At 38.4% G+C, this 24,074-nt stretch overlaps 1 protein-coding gene across 1 annotated transcript; it reads right to left on the bottom strand.

The window, feature by feature from the left end:
- Positions 1–6,784: 6,784 nt before the first annotated feature.
- On the bottom strand, positions 6,785–7,294 carry LOC148553389 (uncharacterized). Its single transcript, XM_088494816.1, has one exon. It carries the CDS (start codon positions 7,292–7,294, stop codon positions 6,785–6,787), a length of 510 nt encoding a protein of 169 aa, XP_088350942.1.
- Between the last annotated feature and the right edge of the window lie 16,780 nt (positions 7,295–24,074).

Raw genomic sequence — 24,074 nt, 5'->3', positions numbered from 1 at the left:
CCATATATAGAACCACCCCAATTCTAACCCAATTACTCCCAAGAACCACCACCTCCCTATGCATCATGTCCATATCCATCACCCCAAGCATCAGCGGAGCAACTCAAGGAAACATGTGAAAAATTTAATGCCACTCTTCATCAATTGAATCAAGCAATAAATCAATTAGCTTCCCGACATTCGGACACTCAAGGAAACACCATGACTTCATGTGGGCTGATGTTGTGGAAAACGATCCAACACAAAACTCACCAGCAAGTGTACCGGGTCGCATCAAGTAATAATAACTCACATGAGTGAGGTCGATCCCACAGGGATTGAAGGATTGAGCAATTTTAGTTTAGTGGTTGATTTAGTCAAGCGAATCAAGTATTGGTTGAGTGGTTTGTATTTGACAGAAACTAAATTGCTTGAAATGTAAAGGGAGAGGGGTAAATTGCAGGAAATTAAAGAGCAAAGAAATTATATAAGCTGAATCTTAAAGAACAAGTAATGTAAATTGTAGAAACTTAGATTGCAAGAAATGTAAATGGCTGAATCTTAAAGTGCAAGAAATGTAAATGACTTGAATTATAAAAGGAATTGGGAGTTGGGATTACAGAATTTAAACAAGAGGAATTAAATTGCAACAAAACAGAAAAATAGAAAGTGAATTGAAGCAAAGTAAATCTCAAACAGAGAGGTAAAATGCTTTGAGAAGTAAACAGAAAGGGTGCTTAATTTGCAGCAAAATAAAAGATGGTTGAAGATCTCAGGGGTGGAAGAGACTAGATAACAAGTCTAGATCTCAAATCCTTCCTTGATCCAACAAGATTAATTGTAAAAGAAATAAAGAAAAGTAAATTGCAGAATTTGTAGAAGAAGAATAAGAGAAGATGCGGTAAACAGAGATGGAAATTTAATTATGCAGAGAAAGTAAACAAGAGATCTCAAGGTGAGATTGAAACAGAAGTTCTTCAATTCTCCACCCAAGATCAAAAGCAAGAAAATAAAAGAGTGCTCAAGCAAGAACCAAGAAGAAGAGAGATCAATTCTCCTTCTCAATTCTCTAAGATCTAAATTCAAAATAAAAGCTCAAAATGAAAATTCAAAGTAAAATCTCCAAGTGTGAAAAAGGTAAAAGTTCAAAAGGTTAAAAGTCCCTAATTACATCAAACTAGCTCCTATTTATACACTTTCTAATTTGGATCTAAGAATTTGGATGGGCTCTAAAATTTGGTGAAGAAATTAATTAATTTGGATTTTTAGTGAATTTTTGGCCCATGGTGCACCTCCCAAGGAAGAGTTCGGCTCTTGGCAAGAGCTTTGGCCAAGAGCTTTGGTTCCCTTTCCTTCCAATGTGTTGCGCACGGTCCCTTGTGACAAGAGAACAAAGCTCTTTGCAAGAGCTTGAAAGCTCTTGGCAAGAGCTTTACTTGTCCTTGAGGTCCTTGGTTCAAATCTTGGGTAGAGCACTTGTGGAGCTAATTTCCTTGGCACAAGAGAAGCCCCCAAAGTCTTGCTTCTTTGAGGTCCCTGGTTCAAGCCTTGGTGAAGGAAAACAAGCTAATTTTCCTTGGCAAATAAGTGGCTCACAAGGCCTTGCTTCCTTGAGGGACCTGGTTCGAACCTTGGTGAGTGAAAACAAGCCAATTTTGGCTTGTTTTCCTTGTGAAGTAGCGCTGGCCCCCCTCCTCTTGGTCATGGGTTCAAGTCTTGGTGAGTGCATTAGTGAGCTTTTCTTCCTTGATTTTCTTCATGTCATGCACGAAAAAGCTCTTTGCCAAGAGCTTCAAAGCTCTTTGCCAAGAACTTGGCTCTTGATTCCTTCTTCATGGCATGCACGAAGAAGCTCTTTGGCAAGAGCTTCAAAGCTCTTTGCCAAGAGCTTGGCTCTTGATTCCTTCTTCATATGTTCTTGATAAAGCTCTTTGGCAAGAGCTTCAAAGCTCTTTGTTTCTTGACTTCACCCACACTTTTCCTTCCTTAAGCCACACTTCCTTTTCTTGTGCCACGCTTTCTTTCTTTGCTTAGATCATGCTCCTTAGGCTACGCTTTTCTTATTTTTTTCTTTTCTTCACCTACAAGTAATCAAAACAACCAATCAAAGTATCACCAAATTCACAAGGTTTATAAATCAATAAAAATCAATTAAATTTAGCTCAAACCTCATGATTTAGCATCAATTAATTAGTGGTTGTTTGATTCAAAGAAACCATGCATTTCCATTCTAAATTACTTACTTGGAATGCAAGAAAGTGCATAAAACCAAATAAAAACAAAGAAAAAGGCTAGTAAAACTAGGCTAAGATGACTTGTCATCACAACACCAAACTTAAAACTTGCTTGTTCCCAAGCAAGCACTTAAACATAAGATAAGATAGACTGAAATAGATAAGCATGCATGTCCTTATTAGGCAAAGAGTTGAATTTGGTTTATGGGGTTTTTTGCAGATCAAGAATAGCTCATTTATTACTTGCTGTCAAAACAAACAATGCTCCCTCAAGGGTTCACCAAGGTTGCTGCTACAATGCCTTACTTTTTAATCATTTCTCTTGTTAGCTTTTCTTCTTTCTTTTGCATAGAGAGTTTATTACTTATTAAAGGCTTGGTGGCAAATGTTGCAGTGGCCTTTGGCTTATTTTCACTCAACATTTTTTTCACCACAGACACATGGCTCATTTTTTTCTTCCTAGGATCATTGATGCCCAGCATCTCTTTGGATCACTAAATGTTTTGTAGCTAGGTTGCTCTTTATTGTGGACTTTCAGTTGGCAATCCCAAATCAGTTGATCTAAGTTGCCAAGTTTTAAAATACTCCTTAGAACCTACTTGTCCAAGCATATCCTAGTACACAAACACCACAGGCATATGTCCTAGGGTCCAAGCTATTGGTGTCTAGCCTTATTGTTTGTTTCTTTGCCAACTTTTGGCTTTTCTTCTTTCTTTTTCTTTCTGTTTTGGTTTATTTTCAAGGGACTTTCATTAATTAAAGGATCATAGCAGCAAACTGGCTTAAGCTTCAAGTAACAAGTCATTCTTCAGCATTTATTCTATGAGCTATCAATTGAATCAAACACACACCACCACTAACTTTTATTCTAACTTTCGCAATATTGAACAACTACTTTTCTAAATCAAGCATCTCTCTTTTATTCAGATAGCATGGGGGACAAAACAAAGCATTCAAGCTGATGAATGATGACATTTATTATGCAGATGATCAAAAATTATGCAGATAGCTTTCTTCAGCATGTATTTCCACTTGCAACTAAATGATCATTCCAGCCAGATATAAAGGAGTCTCTGAATTAAACCATTACATATCAACAAGAATCAAGTATAGATACAACCTGTGGGTTGCAGCTTCTCATTCTTCCTTCTGTTTGCTCCTTTTGAATCATAATGCAAGTGTTCTTTGAATTTGTTGGCTATTTTCCTGCATAATCCTCAAAAAGTGGCTTGCTTCTCAAGCCCTTAAGATATCCAGTTAATTTGCAAAGTTTATGTGTGGGCTCTTGGACTTTCTTTGGTGTGTGAACACCAAACTTAGTTTCTTGCCAATATTTCTCATGCAACAATTTATATGTGAACTTTTTTTTTCTTTTTTTTTTTCAAAAGACATAAACTAATGACTTGGAAACAGCAAAGTAGTTAACTAGTTTATCTAAATGCATGAAGCTAGCTTTGTGCAGGGGGGTGAGAATGTGTTTTATAATGGGATTTTGGTGGAACACCAAACTTAGAATTCTTCATTCTCCCTTATATTGTTTTGGTGTGCAACACCAAACTTAGCTTCTTGCAGTATAAATAAAGCTAATTAACCTTTTTATTAAATAGCTATGAAAATAAAACTACCTCAGGTTGGGTTGCCTCCCAACAAGCGCTCTTTTATTGTCATTAGCTTGACATTCTCTGTGTTTGTTCAGTTCAGGTACTGAACCTCCTTTTCCTTGTCCCATTGTCCTCCTAAATAAGGCTTTTCTCTATGTCCATTTGCTGTGAAGTGGCTCTGTGTGGCTTCATCTAGCAGCTCAAGACTTCCATAAGGAAAGACTTTTGTTACTAGATACGGACCTGTCCATTTGGACTTGAGCTTGCCAGGGAAGATCTTGAGCCTTGAGTTATACAGGAGCACTTGCTGTCCTGGCTTGAACTCTTTCTTTGAGATCTTCTTGTCATGCCACCCCTTAGCTCTCTCCTTATATATCTTAGCATTCTCATAAGCTTCTAGTCTAAACTCATCCAATTCATTTAGTTGTAGCAGCCTTTTTTCTCCTGCTGCATGAGAATCAAGGTTGAGAAGTTTAGTGGCCCAAAAAGCTTTATGTTCAAGCTCCACAGGGAGGTGACAAGATTTTCCATATAATAGCTGAAATGGGGACTTTCCAATGGGAGTTTTGAAAGCTGTCCTGTATGCCCAGAGTGCATCTTCTAACTTCCTGGCCCAATCTTTTCTTGTGCTTTCCACTATTTTTTCTAAAATTCTCTTCAACTCTCTGTTTGCTAATTCAGCCTGGCCATTAGTCTGAGGATGGTATGGTGTTGCTACTTTATGGATTACTCCATATTTGTGGAGGAGTTTCTCCATTTGCTTGTTGCAGAAATGACCACCACCATCACTGACAAGACCCTTGGGTACTCCATATCTAGTGAAGATATGCTTCTTAAGGAATTGAAGGACAATTTGTGCATCACAAGTGGTTGTGGCTATGGCTTCCACCCATTTTGAGACATATTCCACTGCTACCAAGATGTATCTGAAAGAATAAGAAAGGGGAAAAGGTCCCATGAAATCAATGCCCCATAGGTCAAATAGCTCAACTTCCAAGATGAAATTCTGAGGCATCTCATTCCTTTTTGTCAATCCTCCAGCTCTTTGGCATTCATTGCATTGGTGAACAAACTCTCTGGCATCCTTGAAGATAGTTGGCCAATAAAAACCGCTTTGTAATACCTTTGCAGCTGTTCTCTCTGGTCCAAAGTGCCCACCGTATGCTGAACCATGACAATGCCATAATATGTCCCTCATTTCATTTTCATGGACACACCTCCTAATCATTCCATCAGAGCATCTCTTGAATAAAAAGGGTTCATCCTACAAGAACTTCCTTGCTTCATTGAGTAGCTTCTTCACTTGTTGCTTTGAATATTCTTGAGGTATCTTTCTTCCCACTTTGTAGTTTGCTATGTCAGCAAACCAGGGTGTTTGTTGAACTTGGAATAGGTGCTCGTCTGGGAAGTTCTCATTTACTTGTTGTGGTCTAGCTTGACAGGCTTCTTGTGGTACTCTTGATAAATGATCCGCCACTTGATTTTCACTTCCCTTCCTATCTCTTACTTCAATATCAAACTCTTGAAGTAGCAGCACCCACCTAATAAGCCTTGGCTTTGAATCCTGTTTAGACATTAAATACTTGAGGGCAGCATGGTCAGTATACACTATAACTTTGGAGCCAATCAAGTATTGTCTAAACTTATCAAATGCATAAACAATCGCCAAAAGTTCTTTCTCAGTGGTTGTATAATTTTTCTGTGTTTCATTTAACACTTTGCTGGCATAATATATGACATGGTGCAATTTGTCTTTCTTTTGTCCCAGCACAGCACCAATAGCAAGGTCACTTGCATCACACATAAGTTCAAAAGGTAAGTTCCAATCAGGAGGTGTGATGATCGGTGCTGTGATGAGTTTTCTTTTTAAGGTTTCAAAAGCATGCTTACAGTTGTCATCAAAGATGAAAGGGTTGTCAATCACTAGCAAATTGCTCAATGGCTTTGCTATTTTTGAGAAATCTTTGATGAACCTTCTATAGAAACCAGCATGCCCAAGAAAACTCCTCACTGCTTTCACATTAACGGGTATAGAAAGTTTTTCAATAATTTCTATTTTAGCTTTATCAACTTTTATACCTCTGCATGACACCTTATGCCCAAGAACTATCCCTTCAGGGACCATGAAATGGCATTTTTCCCAGTTTAAGATCAAGTTAGTTTCTTGGCATCTTTTCAAAATAAGAGTTAAATGATGCAAACATGTGTTAAATGAATTTCCAAAGACAGAAAAATCATCCATGAAAACTTCTAAAAATTTTTCAACCATATCTGAGAAAATGGAAAGCATACACCTCTGAAATGTGGCTGGGGCGTTGCACAGCCCAAAGGGCATCCTCCTGTATGCAAAAACTCCAAATGGACATGTGAAGGCAGTTTTCTCTTGATCTTTAGGGTCCACCACGATTTGATTGTACCCAGAATACCCATCTAAGAAACAATAATAGGCATGGCCACCTAATCTTTCCAGCATCTGATCAATGAATGGGAGAGGGAAATGGTCTTTCCTTGTGGCATCATTCAATCTTCTATAGTCTATGCACATCCTCCACCCAGTCACTGTCCTAGTAGGGATCAACTCATTCTTCTCATTGGTAATGACCGTCATTCCTCCTTTTTTTGGTACAACTTGAACCGGACTCACCCATGAGCTGTCAGAGATTGGGAAAATTATTCCAGCATTCCACAACTTCATGACTTCCTTTTGAACTACCTCCTTCATAGCTGGGTTGAGCCTTCTTTGGGGTTGGACCACAGGCTTTGATTCTTCTTCCAGCAAAATTTTATGCATACAAATTGCTGGGTTAATACCTTTGATATCGTCAATTGTCCACCCCAAAGCTGCTTTGTGAGCTCTCAACACTTCAATCAGCTTTGTTTCTTCTTCCATATTCAAGGAGGAGTTAATGATTACTGGTAGGGTCTCTTCTTTTCCCAGGAACACATATTTGAGGTGAGGGGGAAGAGGTTTCAGTTCCTTTTTGGCTTCTCTTTCTCCTTGTCTTCACTAGAGATTTCTACCACCTCTTCTTCCTGTTGCTCATGACAAGTAGCTTCTAACATTTCCTCCACTAGACTTTCTATCATGTCCACCTTCATGTAATTTTCTTGTTCAGGAGGGTGTTGCATTGATTTGAAAACATTGATGATCATTTGCTCATTATGTACTCTAAAGATCATCTCTCCCTTCTCTACATCAATAATGGCTCTGGCTGTGGCTAGAAATGGCCTTCCCAAGATGATTGAGTTGTTTCCTTCTTCCTCTGTATCCAGAATCACGAAGTCTGCTGAGAAAATAAACTCCCCAACCTTCACTAACAAGTTTTCCACAATGCCATTGGGTGTTTTTATTGATCTATCAGCCATCACCAAAGACATCCTGGTGGGTTTGAGTTCCTTTATGGCAAGCTTCCTCATCATTGATAATGGCATCAGATTGATGCTAGCACCAAGGTCACAGAGAGCTTTGTCTAAGGTCATTTTGCCTATGGTACATGAAACTACAAAGCTCCCTGGATCTTTAAGCTTTGGTGGGATAACTCCTTGAATCACAGCACTACATTCTTCAGTAAGAAGTATGGTTTCCTTTTCTTGCCAACTTCTCTTCTTGTTGATGAGTTCTTTTAAGAACTTTGCATACAGGGGCATTTGTTCAAGTGATTCAGCTAAGGGAATATTGATCTATAACTTCTTGAAGATTTCAAGAAATTTTGGGAAGTGTTGGTCCTTAGTCTCTTTGTTGAACCTTTGAGGATATGGCAAAGGTGGTGTGAAGTTCACTCCCTGCCTTGGTTCCTTGGTTGGCTCTTTCATTGCTTCCTTCTCTTTCCTTGATTTTTGTGGCTGATCTTCCTTTTCTTTGAGCTCTTCTAAGGTCTGCTTGCTTGCTATCTCTTCCTTGTCATTGACTCTCTCTTCTTCAGCTTGTTTCTTGTCACTTTCCTTTGGCTTCTTGGTTGTTTCTTCATTTTTCACTAGGATCTTCCCACTCCTCAGTTGTATTGCCTTGCACTCCTCTTTTGGATTAGGAATGGTGTCACTTGGTAGTGAGCTTGATGGCCTTTTGATGGCAATCTGCTTGGAGAGTTGTCCAATTTGTCTTTCCATATTTTTCATAGAGGCTTCCTGGTTTCTCAATGTCATCTCTTGATTTTTCATCATCTTTTCCATTAAGAGCTCCAAGTTGTTAATCCTTTGAGAGTCTTATAAGATTGGTTGATTGTGGGGTGTTGAGGGTTGAGGGTAAGTGTTTTGATTTGAGGTTTGATTATTGGATGGGTAATGGTTGGAGTTGGGGTAGTTGTTTTGGGGTTTTCTGTAAGGGTTTTGGTTAGTTTGCTGCTGGTTGTGGTTTTGGTTGTTTCTTGAAGTGTTTTGATTTGAGTTTCTCTGCCATGGTTTTGAAAGCTCTTGGCAAGAGCTTTACTTGTCCTTGAGGTCCTTGGTTCAAATCTTGGGTGGAGCACTTGTGGAGCTAATTTCCTTGGCACAAGAGAAGCCCCCAAAGTCTTGCTTCTTTGAGGTCCCTGGTTCAAGCCTTGGTGAAGGAAAACAAGCTAATTTTCCTTGGCAAATAAGTGGCGCACAAGGCCTTGCTTCCTTGAGGGACTTGGTTCGAACCTTGGTGAGTGAAAACAAGCCAATTTTGGCTTGTTTTCCTTGTGAAGTAGCGCTGGCCCCCCTCATCTTGGTCATGGGTTCAAGTCTTGGTGAGTGCATTAGTGAGCTTTTCTTCCTTGATTTTCTTCATGTCATGCACGAAAAAGCTCTTTGGCAAGAGCTTCAAAGCTCTTTGCCAAGATCTTGGCTCTTGATTCCTTCTTCATATGTTCTTGATAAAGCTCTTTGGCAAGAGCTTCAAAGCTCTTTGTTTCTTGACTTCGCCCACACTTTTCCTTCCTTAAGCCACACTTCCTTTTCTTGTGCCACGCTTTCTTTCTTTGCTTAGATCATGCTCCTTAGGCTACGCTTTTCTTATTTTTTTCTTTTCTTTACCTACAAGTAATCAAAACAACCAATCAACGTATCACCAAATTCACAAGGTTTATAAATCAATAAAAATCAATTAAATTTAGCTCAAACCTCATGATTTAGCATCAATTAATTAGTGGTTGTTTGATTCAAAGAAACCATGCATTTCCATTCCAAATTACTTACTTGGAATGCAAGAAAGTGCATAAAACCAAATAAAAACAAAGAAAAAGGCTAGTAAAACTAGGCTAAGATGACTTGTCATCATAGGCAATCTAATGAAGAACGTAGCATGAAGGAGATATTAAAAACTCCAGTGGACAGTACGGAGCATGACTTTGTACTGGAACAAGTGGAGGAAGCTGTAATTATCGAAGAAGAAGAAGTGGCTGCAGACTTAGGAGATGCTGAACCTCCATGGGAAAGTCAAGACATAGAGCCTCCTTCCAAGACGGTTGCATTTGATGTTGATGAGGATGTACAACCTCCAAGGCATATCATGATTAAGGACTTGGAAGAGGTTGGTCAAGAGATGGAGATTCAAGAAGAAGAAGCACAACCTCCCATGCCCTTGGTGAGCAATGAAGAAGAGATTGAATTGGAAGAAAGCTACCAAGAGGAAGAGGTTGATATTGAAGAAACTTGCAAAGAGGTGGAAGTTGTCAGAGAAGAGCACCAGGGAGTGGAGCTTGCAATTTCATTAGAAATACCCCCCTAAGTCGCCATCATCCTTCACAACATTCAAGTGGGTAAAATTTATATCCCTTAGCCTTCTAATTCCACTTGAATATCGGCTACTGGAGACTGATGGTCAACTTAGAGCTCTTTGTGGCATTAAGAGTAAGAGGAAGATGGTCAGTGGTAAGAATTGTCCTGCAAGGTTCATTATGGTTGGAAGCCTTAAGTTTAAATGCAAAGGTTGGTGTAGAGCTCAATTGAATGGGTCTAGGAAGCTGTTTGGTAGCTGCAGTGAGAATTCAAATTACTTATCACCCGGCTTGAAAAATACAGATCCCGACAAAAATGGGTGTAAAAGCAAGATTTGGGATCCTGGAATCTGCTCTGACATTTGTCACCCCAGCAGCCTAAGAATATGTTTGAAGCTTCTTAAGGGCTTTACATGCCTAGTTTGGGACCCCGGAGGTTACTGGAGATACAAACATTGGTGAAGATTCCTGAATGAATTCAAGCACAAGCCACCATGACAGGAAGCTCACCAAATGTCCAACTTAAGGAATTTAACTAAAAGTGCTAGGTGGGAGACAACCCACCATGGTATGATCGTTCTTTTTTCACTTTTATTTAGTTTTATTTGTTTTTGAGTTTTATTTTATTTTATTATATTGAACCTAGAGTTTTGCATCACATTCATATTAACACAACATTCTGCACTTTTTCAGATTAAATAAAAAAAAAGCACGCACGCGACGCGGCAGCGTCGCTGACGCGTCCGCGTCACCAGTGCAATGGGAAGAAAAGAAACGAACAGAGAGTCATGCAGGAGCGTGGCTGGAGGTGTGCCCGTGGCACAAATCGTCCCATGCATCCGCGTCGAATAGGAATATTGGCCTCCCACGAGACCGCGTGCCCCACGCGGCCGCGTGACCTGGATTTCGACGTAACAAGGGTGCACGACCGAAAGTTGTGCTGGAGTGGTGCTGGATTGGTGCTGAACTAACAGCCTTACCACGCAGACGCATGGCTCACGCGTCCGCGTCATACCCCCATAATGGCCACTCACGAGATCGCGTCGATCACGCGACCGCGTCACCCTGGATTTTGGCAATACTAAGTTTCGAATAGAGAGTTGTGCGGGCGCGAGGCTGCTCTCGCGCCAGTAGCATAAACTGTGTCATGCGACCGCGTGACCGACGCGACTGCATCAATCCGTATAAGTGCAAGTCACGCGACTGCGTGCCCCACGCGTCCGCGTCGCTTGCGCCGCACAGCTTATCCTAATTTGCCAAAATCTTATCTTTTCTTCTCCAATCCTAATTTTTCCTCCCTCCTTTCTTACTTACTTCTTCTTCCCTTCTTTCCCTTCTCATTCTTCTTATATTTTATTTTATTTTACTTAATTTATTTGCATATTTCATTCATTGCATTTTAATTTAGTGCATATTTTTATTTTCTTTTCTAAATTTACTATTTTTCCTTTGGCGTTGAATTTTCTTATTTCACTGTTGCATCTTCTCTTGAAATATTTTGGGTGCTTAGTAACTTGTTTTATTCTGATTGGGTAATATTATTTAAATCAATGCTAATTTTTATATTACTGATATTCCTTTTGCATTGACATGAACTTACATTGTCTTCCATTACCCACTCTCTTCCCCATTGTTGCAAATTTTGCACCACTAGTATGCCATGGCTTCTATTGTTTTCTCACGTACATGTTGCAGCTTCCATGTAAATGAGACCCTTATTATTTGGCATTAACACCCATATTTTATTTATGTTCTTATCCTTATTTCTGGGTTACTTTCCTTCTTTTTCTCTTCTTTCAGGATGGCCACCGAGGAAGGGAAAGGGAAAGCTTCTAACTGGGGAGACAGGCAAGTCAATCTGCACAATCTATAGAGAAAGGCATCAGTTGGAGCAGCCCGTCCACTTGTACATCTTAGCATGCACCGAGGACGGTGCAATCTTTAAGTGTGGGGAGGTCGATACCGACTTCCATGGGTTAGTCACTTCATATTTTAGCACCAATGTTTAATTTTCTTTGTTAAATTAGTTGTTGCATTTGCATATTTGTTTGATTTTATGCATCTAGTTACTACTTGGTTAAAGTAATAAAATTCTTTTAAGACCCTATCTTTGAAAAATTTCACTAATTTAAATTGAAAAATTTTTTATGTTAAAACTTGTTTGAAGTTGTATTTGGAACATGGTTTTTGAGCCAAAGAACACACAACCTGTGAGATTTTGAGCTTATTTACATGGTTACATTATCTAACCATAAATATTTTATTCCTGTGTGTTTCCTTCTCTATGATTGTAATCTATATTTTGTTCCAATCTATATGTCCATTATTTAGTGTATTTACATGTTTGCATATGACTGAGGCTATTATTTGATTTTAGCTCACTTATCCCAAATAAGCCTACCCTTTAAATCACCCTTGTCAGCCACTTTGAGCCTTTTAATCCCCATTTGTTCTGTATTTTACCACATCACTAGCCTTAAAGCAGAAAAACAATTAAATATCCCAGTTGAATCTTTGGTTAGCTTAAGATAGGGATTGTGTAACAGTTAAGTGTGGGAAAACTGTGGGAACATAGGTTAATAAGGGAATGTATCATGTTTCTAATTTTGAATATTGGGAAATTTGGGTACCTACTCATGTAAAACAGAAAATTAAAAATTCCATATGCATTGATATGTTATTTTAGTTTTTATTTTTCAAAAAAAAAAAAGAAAAAAAAGAGAAAAAAAAAGAGAAAAAATATATATATAATATAAATAAATAAATAAATAAGGGGACAAAATTACCCCAATGTTAAGTTAATGAAAAATCAATGCATATGTGATAAAATTAAAGGAAAGTTGATACATGAGTATGTGATACAAAAGTGAGAATTTTGGGTAGCTAGGCATGAATTAGAATTATATAGAGTATATGTATGTTAGGTGAAAGCTTAGGTAATTAAAGATTCAATTTATAGCTCACTTAGCCATATATATATCTTAACCTTTACCTTAGCCCCATTACAACCCTGAAAAGACCTCATGATATTTGTATTGGTACATTAAATATTTGTTGATTGGCTAGATGAAGAACAAAGTTTAGAAAGCATGATTAGAGAAGAATAGAGTGAATTACCCTATACACTTGAGAGATTAGAGTGATATACACTACCAGTAAGGGTTCAATGCTTGATTCTATGTTCCCTGCTTTCATGAGCTATCTTCTTACAAGTTTACTTGCTTTTTATTGTATGATTTGAATTAGTGAAATCTGATTTATGTTTGTCTTAAAGAACTTATTTACTCTTAACCAAGTAAGTAAAAGCATTTAGCATGTAGTTGCATTCATAGGTTGCATTTCATACATTCTACCATTCCTCTTCATCTTTTTAGCTTCTCTTGAGCTTAGCATGAGGACATGCTAATGTTTAAGTGTAGGGAGGTTGATAAACCACTATTTCATGGTTTATCTTGTGCTCAATTGAGTGGATTTTATCAACTCTTTACCCACTTATTCATACTATTTGCATGGTTTTACATTTGCCTTCCTAATTATGTGCTTTGATTGAAAACATGCTTCTTTGGCCTTAAGTTCCCTATGTTTAATCCTCTCTTATTACCATTAGATGCCTTGATATGTGTGTTAAGTGATTTCAGAGATTACAGGGCAGGAATGGCTCAGAGGATGGAAAGGAAGCATGCAAAAGTGGAAGGAATACAAGAAGTTGAAGAAGTTGCTAAGCTGTCCAGCCTGACCTCTTTGCACTCAAACAACTATAACTTTAGCTACAGAGATCCAAACGACGCGATTCTAGTTGCGTTAGAAAGCTAACATTCGGGGCTTCAATTTGATATATAATATGCCATAGTTTCCCTGATGCTAGGCGACGCGACCGCGTGCTCTATGCAGCCGCGTCGCAGTGACAAAAACCCAATGTGGCAGATTTCTTCTCCAGCAATTTCTGGGCTGTTTTCGACCCAGTTTGCGGCCCAGAAAACACAAATTAGAGGCTACAAAGTGGGAGAATGCATCCATTCATAATAACAAGCTTTCATATTCACAATTTTAGGAGTAGATGTAGTTTTTAGAGAGAGAGGTTCTCTCTTCTCTCTTAGGATTAGGATTTAGGATTTCTCTTAATTTTAGGAGTGACTTTTAATCCCAGGTTCAATGTTCTTTTTATTTATTTTCTCAATTTAATTTATGAATGTCTATGTCAGATTTAAGTTCTTTTGTGAATGGAATTCGAGGTATTTTCAGATTTAATTTTGCTTTGTTTTATTTATATTGATGCTTTTAATTTGATTTTCTCCCTTTTGGCTTTGGTCAAGTGATTGGTAGTATTTGAGTCATCAAACTCAGCAAGTGATTGAAATTGGCAGATTCTGATTGGGCTAGGATTGTTCTAAAAGCTAGTCTCTCCATAGGAGTTGACTAGGACTTGAGAATCAAGCTAATCAGTCCACTTAACCCTCCTTTGTTTAGTAAAGGCTGACCAAGTGGGATTAAAACCCAATTCTCTTCAAACCTGATAAGGATAGCTAGGATAGGAATTCCAATTCTTATACCTTACCAAGAGATTTTATTATTATTATTTTATTTTACTTGTCATTCAACATATTTCCTCCTTACTTCCAAAACCCCAATTTACAAACTCATAACCAATAATAAGAACATACCTCCCTGCAATTCCTTGAGAAGACGACCCGAGGTTTAAATACTCGGTTATCAATTTTAAAAGGGGTTTGTTACTTATGACAACCAAAACATTTGTACGAAAGGGCTTTTGAAGGTTTAGAAACTATACTTGCAACGAGGATTTATCCGCAAATTTCTAGACCACGCAAAAGTTCTCATATCAATCTCTTCCACCAAGGAGTCAATAATTTCATCGCTCATGCAATCATTTGATGCGTCTGGATGCTGCATAGCTATGACACTATTTAACTTGAACTCATCCTCATTGACTCTCAGGGTCACTTCCCCTTTTTGGACATCAATGAGAGTTCGTCCTGTTGTTAGGAAGGGTCTTCCTAGAATGAGAGTTGCACTCTTGTGCTCTTCTATTTCCAACACTACAAAGTCAGTGGGAAAGGCAAATGGCCCAACCTTGACAATCATGTCCTCAATTATGCCTAAACGGTATTTAATGGAGCCATCAGCAAGTTGAAGACATATCCGGGTTGGTTTGACTTCTTCAATCAAGCCAAGCATTCTGACAGTGGATGCAGGTATTAGGTTGATACTTGCTCCAAGGTCACATAGAGCTGTCTTGGTACAAGCACCCTCTAATGTGCATGGTATCATAAAGCTTCCTGGATCTTTAAGCTTCTCTGGTAAGATTTTCAGAATGACTGCACTGCATTCTTCAGTGAGAAAAACTATTTCAGTTTCTCTCCAATCCTTCTTATGACTTAAGATCTCTTTTATGAACTTAGCATAAGAGGGTATTTGCTCAAGTGCCTCTGCAAACGGGATCTTTATCTCAAGAGTCCTGAGATAGTCTGCAAAGCGGGCAAATTGTTTATCCTGTTCCGCTTGGCGGAGTTTCTGAAGATAAGGCATCTTGGCTTTATATTTTTCAACCTTAGTTGCTGCAGGTTTATTCCCTACAGAGGTGGTTGGAGAAGCCTTCTTATAGGGGTTATGATCAGCACTTGCAGGTGTCTGATCCCTCATTGGCGTTTGAACGCCAGGATAGGGTGCTGGATGGGCGTTTAATGCCAGCTTCCCACCCTTTTCTGGCATTTGAACACCAGAACTGGGCAGGGAATGGGCGTTTAATGCTAACTTTTCTCCCTTTTCTGGCATTTGAATGCCAGAAATGGGCATCCACTGGGCGTTTAATGCCAATCTTTCACCCTTTTCTGGAGTTTGAATGCTAGAATTATTCTTCTCTGGGCTCTTACTGTCCTCAAAGGAATTTTGGGCAGTGGTTTGGTCATCCTCTGTCAGTTGTTCCTTTCTTGGCTTTCTGCTACTTTGAGCTGATTTATTCAATGTCTTCCCGCTCCTTAATTGGACAGCTTGGCATTCTTCTGTTATCTGTTTAGATCACTGCTGTCTTGTCTGATTCAATTGTGCTTCCATATTCTTGTTAGCATTTTTAGTGTCCTGGAGCATCTTTTTAAATTCTGCTAATTGTTTTGTCACAAGGAGTAATTACTGATTAAGTTCAACAATCTGTTCTTGAGGATTAGGATCAGTAGTTACTGTCCTAGCCTCTTCTTTTATGGAGGACTCACTGCTTGAGTACAGATGTTGATTTCTAGCAACAGTATCTATGAGTTCTTGAGCCTCTTCAATCGTCTTTCTCATGTGTATAGATCCACCAGCTGAGTAGTCTAGAGACATTTGAGCTCTTTTTGTAAGCCCATAGTAGAAGATGTCTAACTGTACCCACTCTGAAAACATTTCAGAGGGGCATTACCTTAGCATCCCTCTGTACCTCTCCCAGGCATTATAAAGGGATTCATAATCCTCTTGTTTAAAGCCTTAGATGTCCAGCCTTAGCTATGTCATCCTTTTTGGAGGGTAAAATTGATTCAGGAATTTGTCTGTTAACTATCTCCATGTTTTTATGCTTGCTGTGGGTTGGTTATTTAACCACCTCTTAGCTTGATCTTTTACAGCAAATGAAAATAATAATAATCTGTAGACATCCTGATCCACTTCTTTATCACGTACTGTGTCAGCAATTTGTAAAAACTGTGCCAGAAACTCAGTAGGTTTTTTCTGTGGAAGACCAGATTACTGGCAATTTTGCTGCACCATGATAATGAGCTGAGAATTTAGCTCAAAACTGCTTGCTTTAATGGGAGGTATACAGATGCTACTCCCATATGTTGCTGTAATGGGGTTAGCATATGGCCCCAGAGTCCTTCTGGACTATTCATTTCCACTTATGTCCATGATGGAGAAAAGGGAATTGATATGAATTACAAATAAATTATATTTTTAAAACTTTTATTTTGATTTAATTAAAAGTAACCAAATAAAATAAAACAAAATAAATGGAAGATAAAATAAAAGTTTTGAAAATAAGAAGAAAATGAAATAAAAGCAAATTGAAAACTAAATTAATTAATTAATTAAAAAGATTTTGGAAAAAGAATGCTTATTTAATTTCGAAATATAAAAGAGAAAAGTAGTTAGGTGATTTTTCTGAAATTAGCAATCAAAAAGATATGATTGAAAATTATTTTGAAAAAGATATAATTGAGAAGATATGATTGCAATTTATTAAAAAAAGATATGATGGAAAAGATATGATTGAAGAAATTAAAAAGATTTGATTTTTGAAAAAGATTTGAAAAGATCAGTTTTGAAATTAGAATTTTGACTTGACTAAAAAAAAAGATATGATTTTGAAAATCTTTGACTAATTTAATGCAAAATTTCGAAATTTATGAGTAAAATAAGGAAAAGATATTTTTTTAATTTTTGAATTTTAATGAGGAAAGAGAAAAATAACAAAATGACACTAAACTTAGAAATTTTAGATCAAAACAAAGAGAACAAACAAGAAAACTTTGAATGTCAAGATGAACACCAAGAACACTTTGAAGATCAAGATGAACACCAAGAACAAATTTTTGAAATATTTTTAAGTAAATAAAAGCACAAAGAACACCAAACTTAAAATTTTTAGAAAATCAAACACAAATTTCCGAAAATTTAAAGGAAAGCACAAAGAGGACACCAAACTTAGAATTTTTAAAGATCAAGAAAGAACTAAGAACATGCAAATTCAAAAAATTGAAAGAAAATAAAAGCATGCAATTGACACCAAACTTAAAATATGAAACTAAACTCAAATAAAAGACTCAAATTTAGTGACTCTAAACCAACAAAAATAAATTATTCCTAATCTAAGCAACAAGATAAACCGTCAGTTGTCCAAACTCGAACAATCTCTGGCAACGGCACCAAAAACTTGGTGCACGAAATCACAATCACACTTTTGCAATTCCACACAACTAACCAGCAAGTGCACTGGGTCGTCCAAGTAATACCTTATATGAGTAAGGGTCGATCCCACAGAGATTGTCGGCTTGAAGCAAGCTATGGTTATCTTGTAACTCTTAGTCAGGATATCAACAATTCTTAGATTTAATTGTAAAAAGTAAAAGAACATGAAACAAATACTTGTTATGCAGTAATGGAGAACAGGTTGAGGTTTTGGAGATGCTCTGTCTTCTGAATTTCTGCTTTTCTACTGTCTTCTTCTTCATGCACGAAAGGTTCCTTCCATGGCAAGCTGTATGTTGGTGGATCACCGTTGTCAATGGCTACCATCCGTCCTCTCAGTGAAAATGGTCCAAATGCGCTGTCACCGCACGGCTAATCATCTGTCGGTTCTCACTCATGCTGGAATAGGATCCATTGATTCTTTTGCGTCTGTCACTACGCCCAGCAATTGTGAGTTTGAAGCTCATCACAGTCATCCTATCCCATATCCTACTCAGAATACCACAGACAAGGTTTAGACGTTCTGGATCTCAAGAATGCTTCCAATTGATTCTAACTGCCAATTGCATTAATTCATCAAAACACAGCAGAGCTCCTCACCCCCAACCATGGGTTTAGAGACTCATGCCATAGAAGATACAATATGAAACGTGTAGAGTGTCATGAGGTACAAGATGAATCACTAAAAGTAGTTTTTATAATAAACTAGTGACCTAGGGTTATAGAAAATGAGTAAGCTAGAATAGTTAGTGTAAAAATCCACTTTCGGGGCCCACTGGTGTGTGCTTGGGCTGAGCATTGAAGCTTTCATGTGTAGAGACATTTCTTAGAGTTAAACGCCAGCTTTTGTGCCAGTTTGGGCATTTAACTCCAGCTTTCATGCCAATTCTGGAGTTTTGACGCCAAAATTTCTATGCTGACTTGGAATGCCGGTTTGGGCCATCAAATCTCGGGAAAAGTATGAACTATTATATATCGGTGGAAAGCCCAGGATGTCTACTTTCCAACGCAATTGAGAGCGCGTAAATTGGACTTCTGTAGCTCCAGAAAATCTACTTCGAGTGCAGAGAGGTCAGAATCCAATAACATTTGTAGTCCTTTTCAGCCTCTGAATCAAATTTTTGCTCAGGTCCCTCAATTTCAGCCAGAAAATACCTGAAATCACAGAAAAACACACAAACTCATAGTAAAGTCTAGAAATGTGATTTTTGAATAAAAACTAATAAAAACATAATAAAAACTAACTAAAATATACTAAAAACATACAAAAAACAATGCCAAAAGCGTATAAATTATCCGCTCATCAGCTTTCTAGATGGATATTCTGGATATAATCAAATTGTAGTGGACCCTCAAGATCAAGAAAAGACAGCATTCACATGTCCTTTTGGACTATTTGCTTATAGGAGAATGCCATTTGGCCTTTGTAATGCTCCAGCAGCTTTTCAGAGGTGTATGCTTTCAATTTTTTCTGATATAGTTGAAAAGTTCAAAAATTGCTAAACCATTGAGCAACCTATTAGTTGTTGATGTTCCTTTTGTCTTTGATGCTGAGTTCCTACATGCTTTTCAAACTCTGAAAGCAAACCTTACCTCTGCTCCCATTATAGCTCCCCCTGACTGGGATTTACCATTTGAATTAATGTGTGATGCTAGTGATTTTCCTACAGGAGCTGTTTTAGGACAGAGGCATGACAAGCTTATACATGTCATTTACTATGCTAGTCGTGTGTTAAATGATGTCCAAAGGAATTATACCACTACAGAAAAAGAATTATTAGCTATTGTGTATATTTTTGATAAGTTTAGGTCCTATTTAATTGGTTTTAAGGTAATTGTTTATACTGATCATGCTGCTTTGAAGTACCTTCTAACCAAACAGGATTCTAAACTAAGATTAATCAGATGGGTGTTACTCCTTCAGAAGTTTGATATTGAGATAAAAGACAGGAAAGGGTCAGAAAATCAAGTAGCTGACCACCTTTCTAGAATTGAGCCTGAAGAAGGAGTGCAACCACCCACAGCTGTGACTGAGACATTTATGGATGAGCAACTGTTCCTCATTCAGCAGGCTCCATAGTTTGCAGACGTTGTAAATTACAAAGCCATGAATTTCATCCCAAAAGAGTACAGTAGACAATAAGTGAAGAAGCTACTGACTAATGCAAACTACTACTTTTGGGAGGAGCCATACCTTTTTAGAAGATGCTCAGATGGTATAATCAGGAGATGTGTCCTAGATGAGGAAACACAACAGATTCTTTGGCACTGTCATGGTTCTGATTATGGAGGCCACTTTGGTGGTGAAAGGATAGCTACAACGGTCCTTCAGAGTGGGTTTCACTGGCCGACTCGCTTCAGGGATTCAAGAGAATTTGTGAAGAGTTGTGACAGATGTGAAAGAGCTAAGAATCTCCCTACCAACCATGAGATGCCATAGCAGGAGACTTTTGAGGTTGAGTTATTTGATGTGTGAGGTATTGATTTCATGGGACCTTTTCCACCCTCATATTCCAATAACTATATTCTAGTGGCAGTTGATTATATGTCCAAGTAGGTGGAAGTTGTGGCTCTACCCACCAATGATGCCAAAGTGGTGATGAGTTTTCTTTAGAGATATATTTTCAGCCGGTTTGGTGTCCCAAGGACACTCATTAGTGATGGAGAAAGTCACTTCTGTAACAGACAACTGGACTCACTTCTTCAGAGATATGGAGTCTGTCATAAAGTGACAACCCCTTATCACCCTCATATAAGTGGACAGGTTGAGATTTCCAATAGGGAACTAAAGAAGATTCTAGAGAAGACCATCAGTGTCTCAAGGAAAGACTGGTCTAGGAAGCTATGCTCTCTGGGCATACTGGACAGCTTACAAAACTCCTATTGGCATGTCCCCTTATCAGTTGGTCAATGGCAAAGCCTGTCACTTGCCAGTGGAGCTGGAGCATAAAGCTTACTGGGTAATCAAGTATCTAAACTTTGATGCTCAGGCTGCAGGAATTAAGAGAATGCTTCAGTTGAATGAGCTTGACGAATTTAGATATTCAGCCTATGAGAATGCCAAGCTCTATAAGGAGAGAACCAAGATATGGCATGACAAGAAGATTTCCATCAGAGTCTTTAAGCCAAGTCAGAGAGTGCTTCTCTATAATTCAAGGCTCAAACTCTTTTTCGGGAAGCTGAAATCCCGGTGGTCAGGACCGTTTGTAGTTACCAGAGCTTCACCATATGGTCATTTAGAGATTCAGGAAGAGAATTCTGACAGAAACTTCACAGTTAATGATCAGAGGTTGAAGAACTATCTTGGAGGCGAGATTGATTGCCAACGGTTAAGCTAGTGACGTTAAAGAAGCGCTTGTCGGGAGGCAACCCGATAATTTCGTATCCTTAGTTTATTTTCTGTTGTGTTGATTTTATTATTACTTAATTTTTATTAAGTTTTTATTGTTTTCCCCTTGTTTTACGTGTGTTTGGATCATGCTCAAATTTTAGAATAGGAACCGATACAGTTAGAAGGAATTTTGGCAACTCTGGAAGTGGAAGTCTCGGACTGGGTGGCGCCAAACTTGGGATATCCAAGTTTGGCACAGAGTGATGCATATCAAATGGAAGATGGCTCTGTAAGGTTGAAGCCAAACCTGGAAAATTCCAAATTTGGCATGAAGAACGACGTAACCGGGTGTAATTGAGGAGGCGTTGAAGCCAAACTTGGGATTCTCAATCTTGGCATGGAATATGGCACACAAAGGGGAGAAGGATTCGGGAAGGTTGAAGCCAAACTTGGAAAATTCCAAGTTTGGCGTGGAAGTTGCATATAAAGGAGGCATTCCATTCTGCTAAGGGAATGCCAAACTTGGCTCCCCTGGTGTTCGGTGTGGAGACTTGACAAAAAAAAAAAAAAAAGAGAAGCGGTGGCGCCAAACTTGGGCTGCGCCATGTTCGGCGCCAGGCAAAGGAACACACTCGGGGGCTACGGTGCCGAACTTGACTCCCTTCAAGTTTGGTGCCAGAACACATATCTTGACCAAATCCTATGCTCTCAATCAGAATCCCTTACACTTGGTCCCCACATCAATCCACACCCCCTCTGATTCACTTTCCTTTTTTCATTCCCCAATTATTCCCACTCACCTTTTGACCAACCCCTTTCCTCCTGCACCTACCAACCGTGACCCACCCCCTTCCTAATACATACATGTGACCAGCCCCTCCCATCATGCACCCTTTTCCAATAGCCCGGGAACCCGTTTCTGATCCCCCCCCTCTCACCAACCCCCACTCCCTATATATAACACCCCATCCTCTCATTAAACACACATATTCATTCCACCCCTCATCATCACAAACACAACAATTCACCACAACTCTAGTTTCATACATTCTTCCTTTCTTCCTTCCTTATTCAGCAACACAGGCCACCCCTTCTTTCTTCCTTATACACCTAAATTCTATCCACATACCATCCTTCCCCTTTTCAAATCCAACCCACTTCAACCCAACCAAAACTCAACCCTTCAACCATACAATCCCCTCTTCCTTTACCATAACCACCTCATCCCTCCCCCTCATTCTATCTATCCCCTCTACTCTTTTTATTTTCTATATTATTTAGCACAAAAAAAGGCAAAGAAAAAGAAACTTTTAGCATTGATTTTTATTTTCTTCTGTTTTAATTTCTGCTCCCCTTTCTTCTTCCCCTTGTATCTCTTTATTTTGCTCAAAGATGAGCAACAGTTTTAAGTTTTGTGTTATCGCTTTGCTATTTTATTCTGTTATTTCTATGGCACCAAAGACCACCCAACCTACCAAGAAGAGAAAAGGAAAGGAACCAACCACCGGTTCTCATGATGCAAGACGCTTCCACTCTAAATTACATGAAGAGCATTTCTATGAGGTTACTGGCAAGAGGTCGGTTCTACCAGAAGTGCGGTTTAACCTCCAACTAGATGAAAATTCGGAAACTCAGCATGAGATCTAGAGAAGAGGATGGCAATTTCTGTGCAATTTCTGATTCCGAATGACAGTGATATTCCTCTGATTCAAAGGAGAGTGAGATGCCAAAACTGTTCAGAATTACAACAGATAAACCCCACTTTAAGAAGAGACATGAGCATAACTGAACTCTCACCTCTCATGCAAATTTACATCTTAAAAATGTACTAATTTTGGTTGCTTGAGGACAAGCAACAAGTCAAGTACGGTGTTGTTATGCGTGAGCATCTTTATCTTTTCCTGTTGAATTTGCATTTGAATTGATAAGTTTAATCAAGATTTAATATATTTTAGCCACTATGAATGCTACTTTGAGTTCTGTGCAATTCTGTTTATTTCAGGTAGCATTTTGGACGAATTTGAGAAGAGTTGGAGCCAAGGATGGAGCAAGGAGAGATTAGAACTAAAAGCTGCTTCACCTATGCCAAACTTGGATTCCCCGAGTTTGGGTCACAATAATAAAGCTTGAGGAATGCATGCGTGAAGCTCCACGCCAAACTTGAAGGAGTTCAAGTTTGGCGCCAATGAAGGAAAGCCTACTGCTATCTCCACGCCAAACTTGAATTTACTCAATTTTGGCACCAACTCAAAGGCTCCAATGGAAGGCTGCTCGCACCACTCCAAGCCAAACTTGACCATTGTCAAGTTTAGCACCAGCCTGAAGAGTCCAAAGGAAGCATTGCGCACAATCTCCACACTAAACTTGGATCCTTCCAAGTTTGGCACCACAAGCCAAGAAGCAAAAGGGAAGCTCTGGCCACTCCACGCCAAACTTGGTTTTTCCCAAGTTTGGCACCACACATTTAGGCAATGGTGGTCCCCAATTCGTCTACACAAGGCTGAACGAATCAATCAGTTATTTTGAATTAAACATTCATTATTTTAATTAGGAAAAAATAGTATTTAGTTTTTAGAAAATATATTTTACATTAATTAGGATTAGATATAAGAGGGAAAAAGAATCAGCCCTTCAGGCTCTTCTATTCTCTTCTACCTCATTCCGCAATTTACAGTTTCTTGAATCCTAATTTTTTCCTCTGAACCATGAGTAACTAAACCTCCACTGTTAAGGTTAGGAGCTCTATCTATTTTATGGATTGATATTATTTTTTCTATTTTAATTCATGTACTAATTTATAGTTCAAAAATTGTTTTCGTACTTTGTTTTATGAATTTGGGTGGAACGAAAGTATGACCTTGGTTCTAATTGAGTTCTTGTATAACTTGGAAAAGCTATTTACTTGAATAACAACTTGAAAATATATTCTCCTAAATCACTAATTTTTTGGACTTAACGGGATACGTGACATATAATCCTCTTATATTTGGGTAATTAGGGTTTCTGTGGCATATAAACTAGAATTGAACTTCACCCTTTAATTGGAATTAAGTGACCAAGGATTTGGCGGTTGATGAAGGTTAAAGGAGACTAAAAAGGTCTAAGGAATTAGGGTTTAGTCACATATAGTTTGCCATGGATTGAATCTTGCATGATTAAAATAGTTAGTAAGAAAAGTCAATCCGGAAGATAGATATCTCTGAAGCCTTAACTGTTTCTCCATATATATTTCATAACTTGTTTACTGTCTGCTTTCTGATTCTCTAATTGTTTGATTTACTGTTAATGCAATTGAACT

The sequence above is a fragment of the Arachis ipaensis genome, chromosome B7 (assembly GCF_059453495.1).
Source record: "Arachis ipaensis isolate K30076 ecotype BB chromosome B7, ASM5945349v1, whole genome shotgun sequence".
In the NCBI taxonomy this organism is placed as follows: Eukaryota; Viridiplantae; Streptophyta; class Magnoliopsida; order Fabales; family Fabaceae; genus Arachis; species Arachis ipaensis.
The sequence above is the reverse complement of the archived record's forward strand: the minus strand, read 5'-3'. Positions and strand labels throughout refer to the sequence as shown.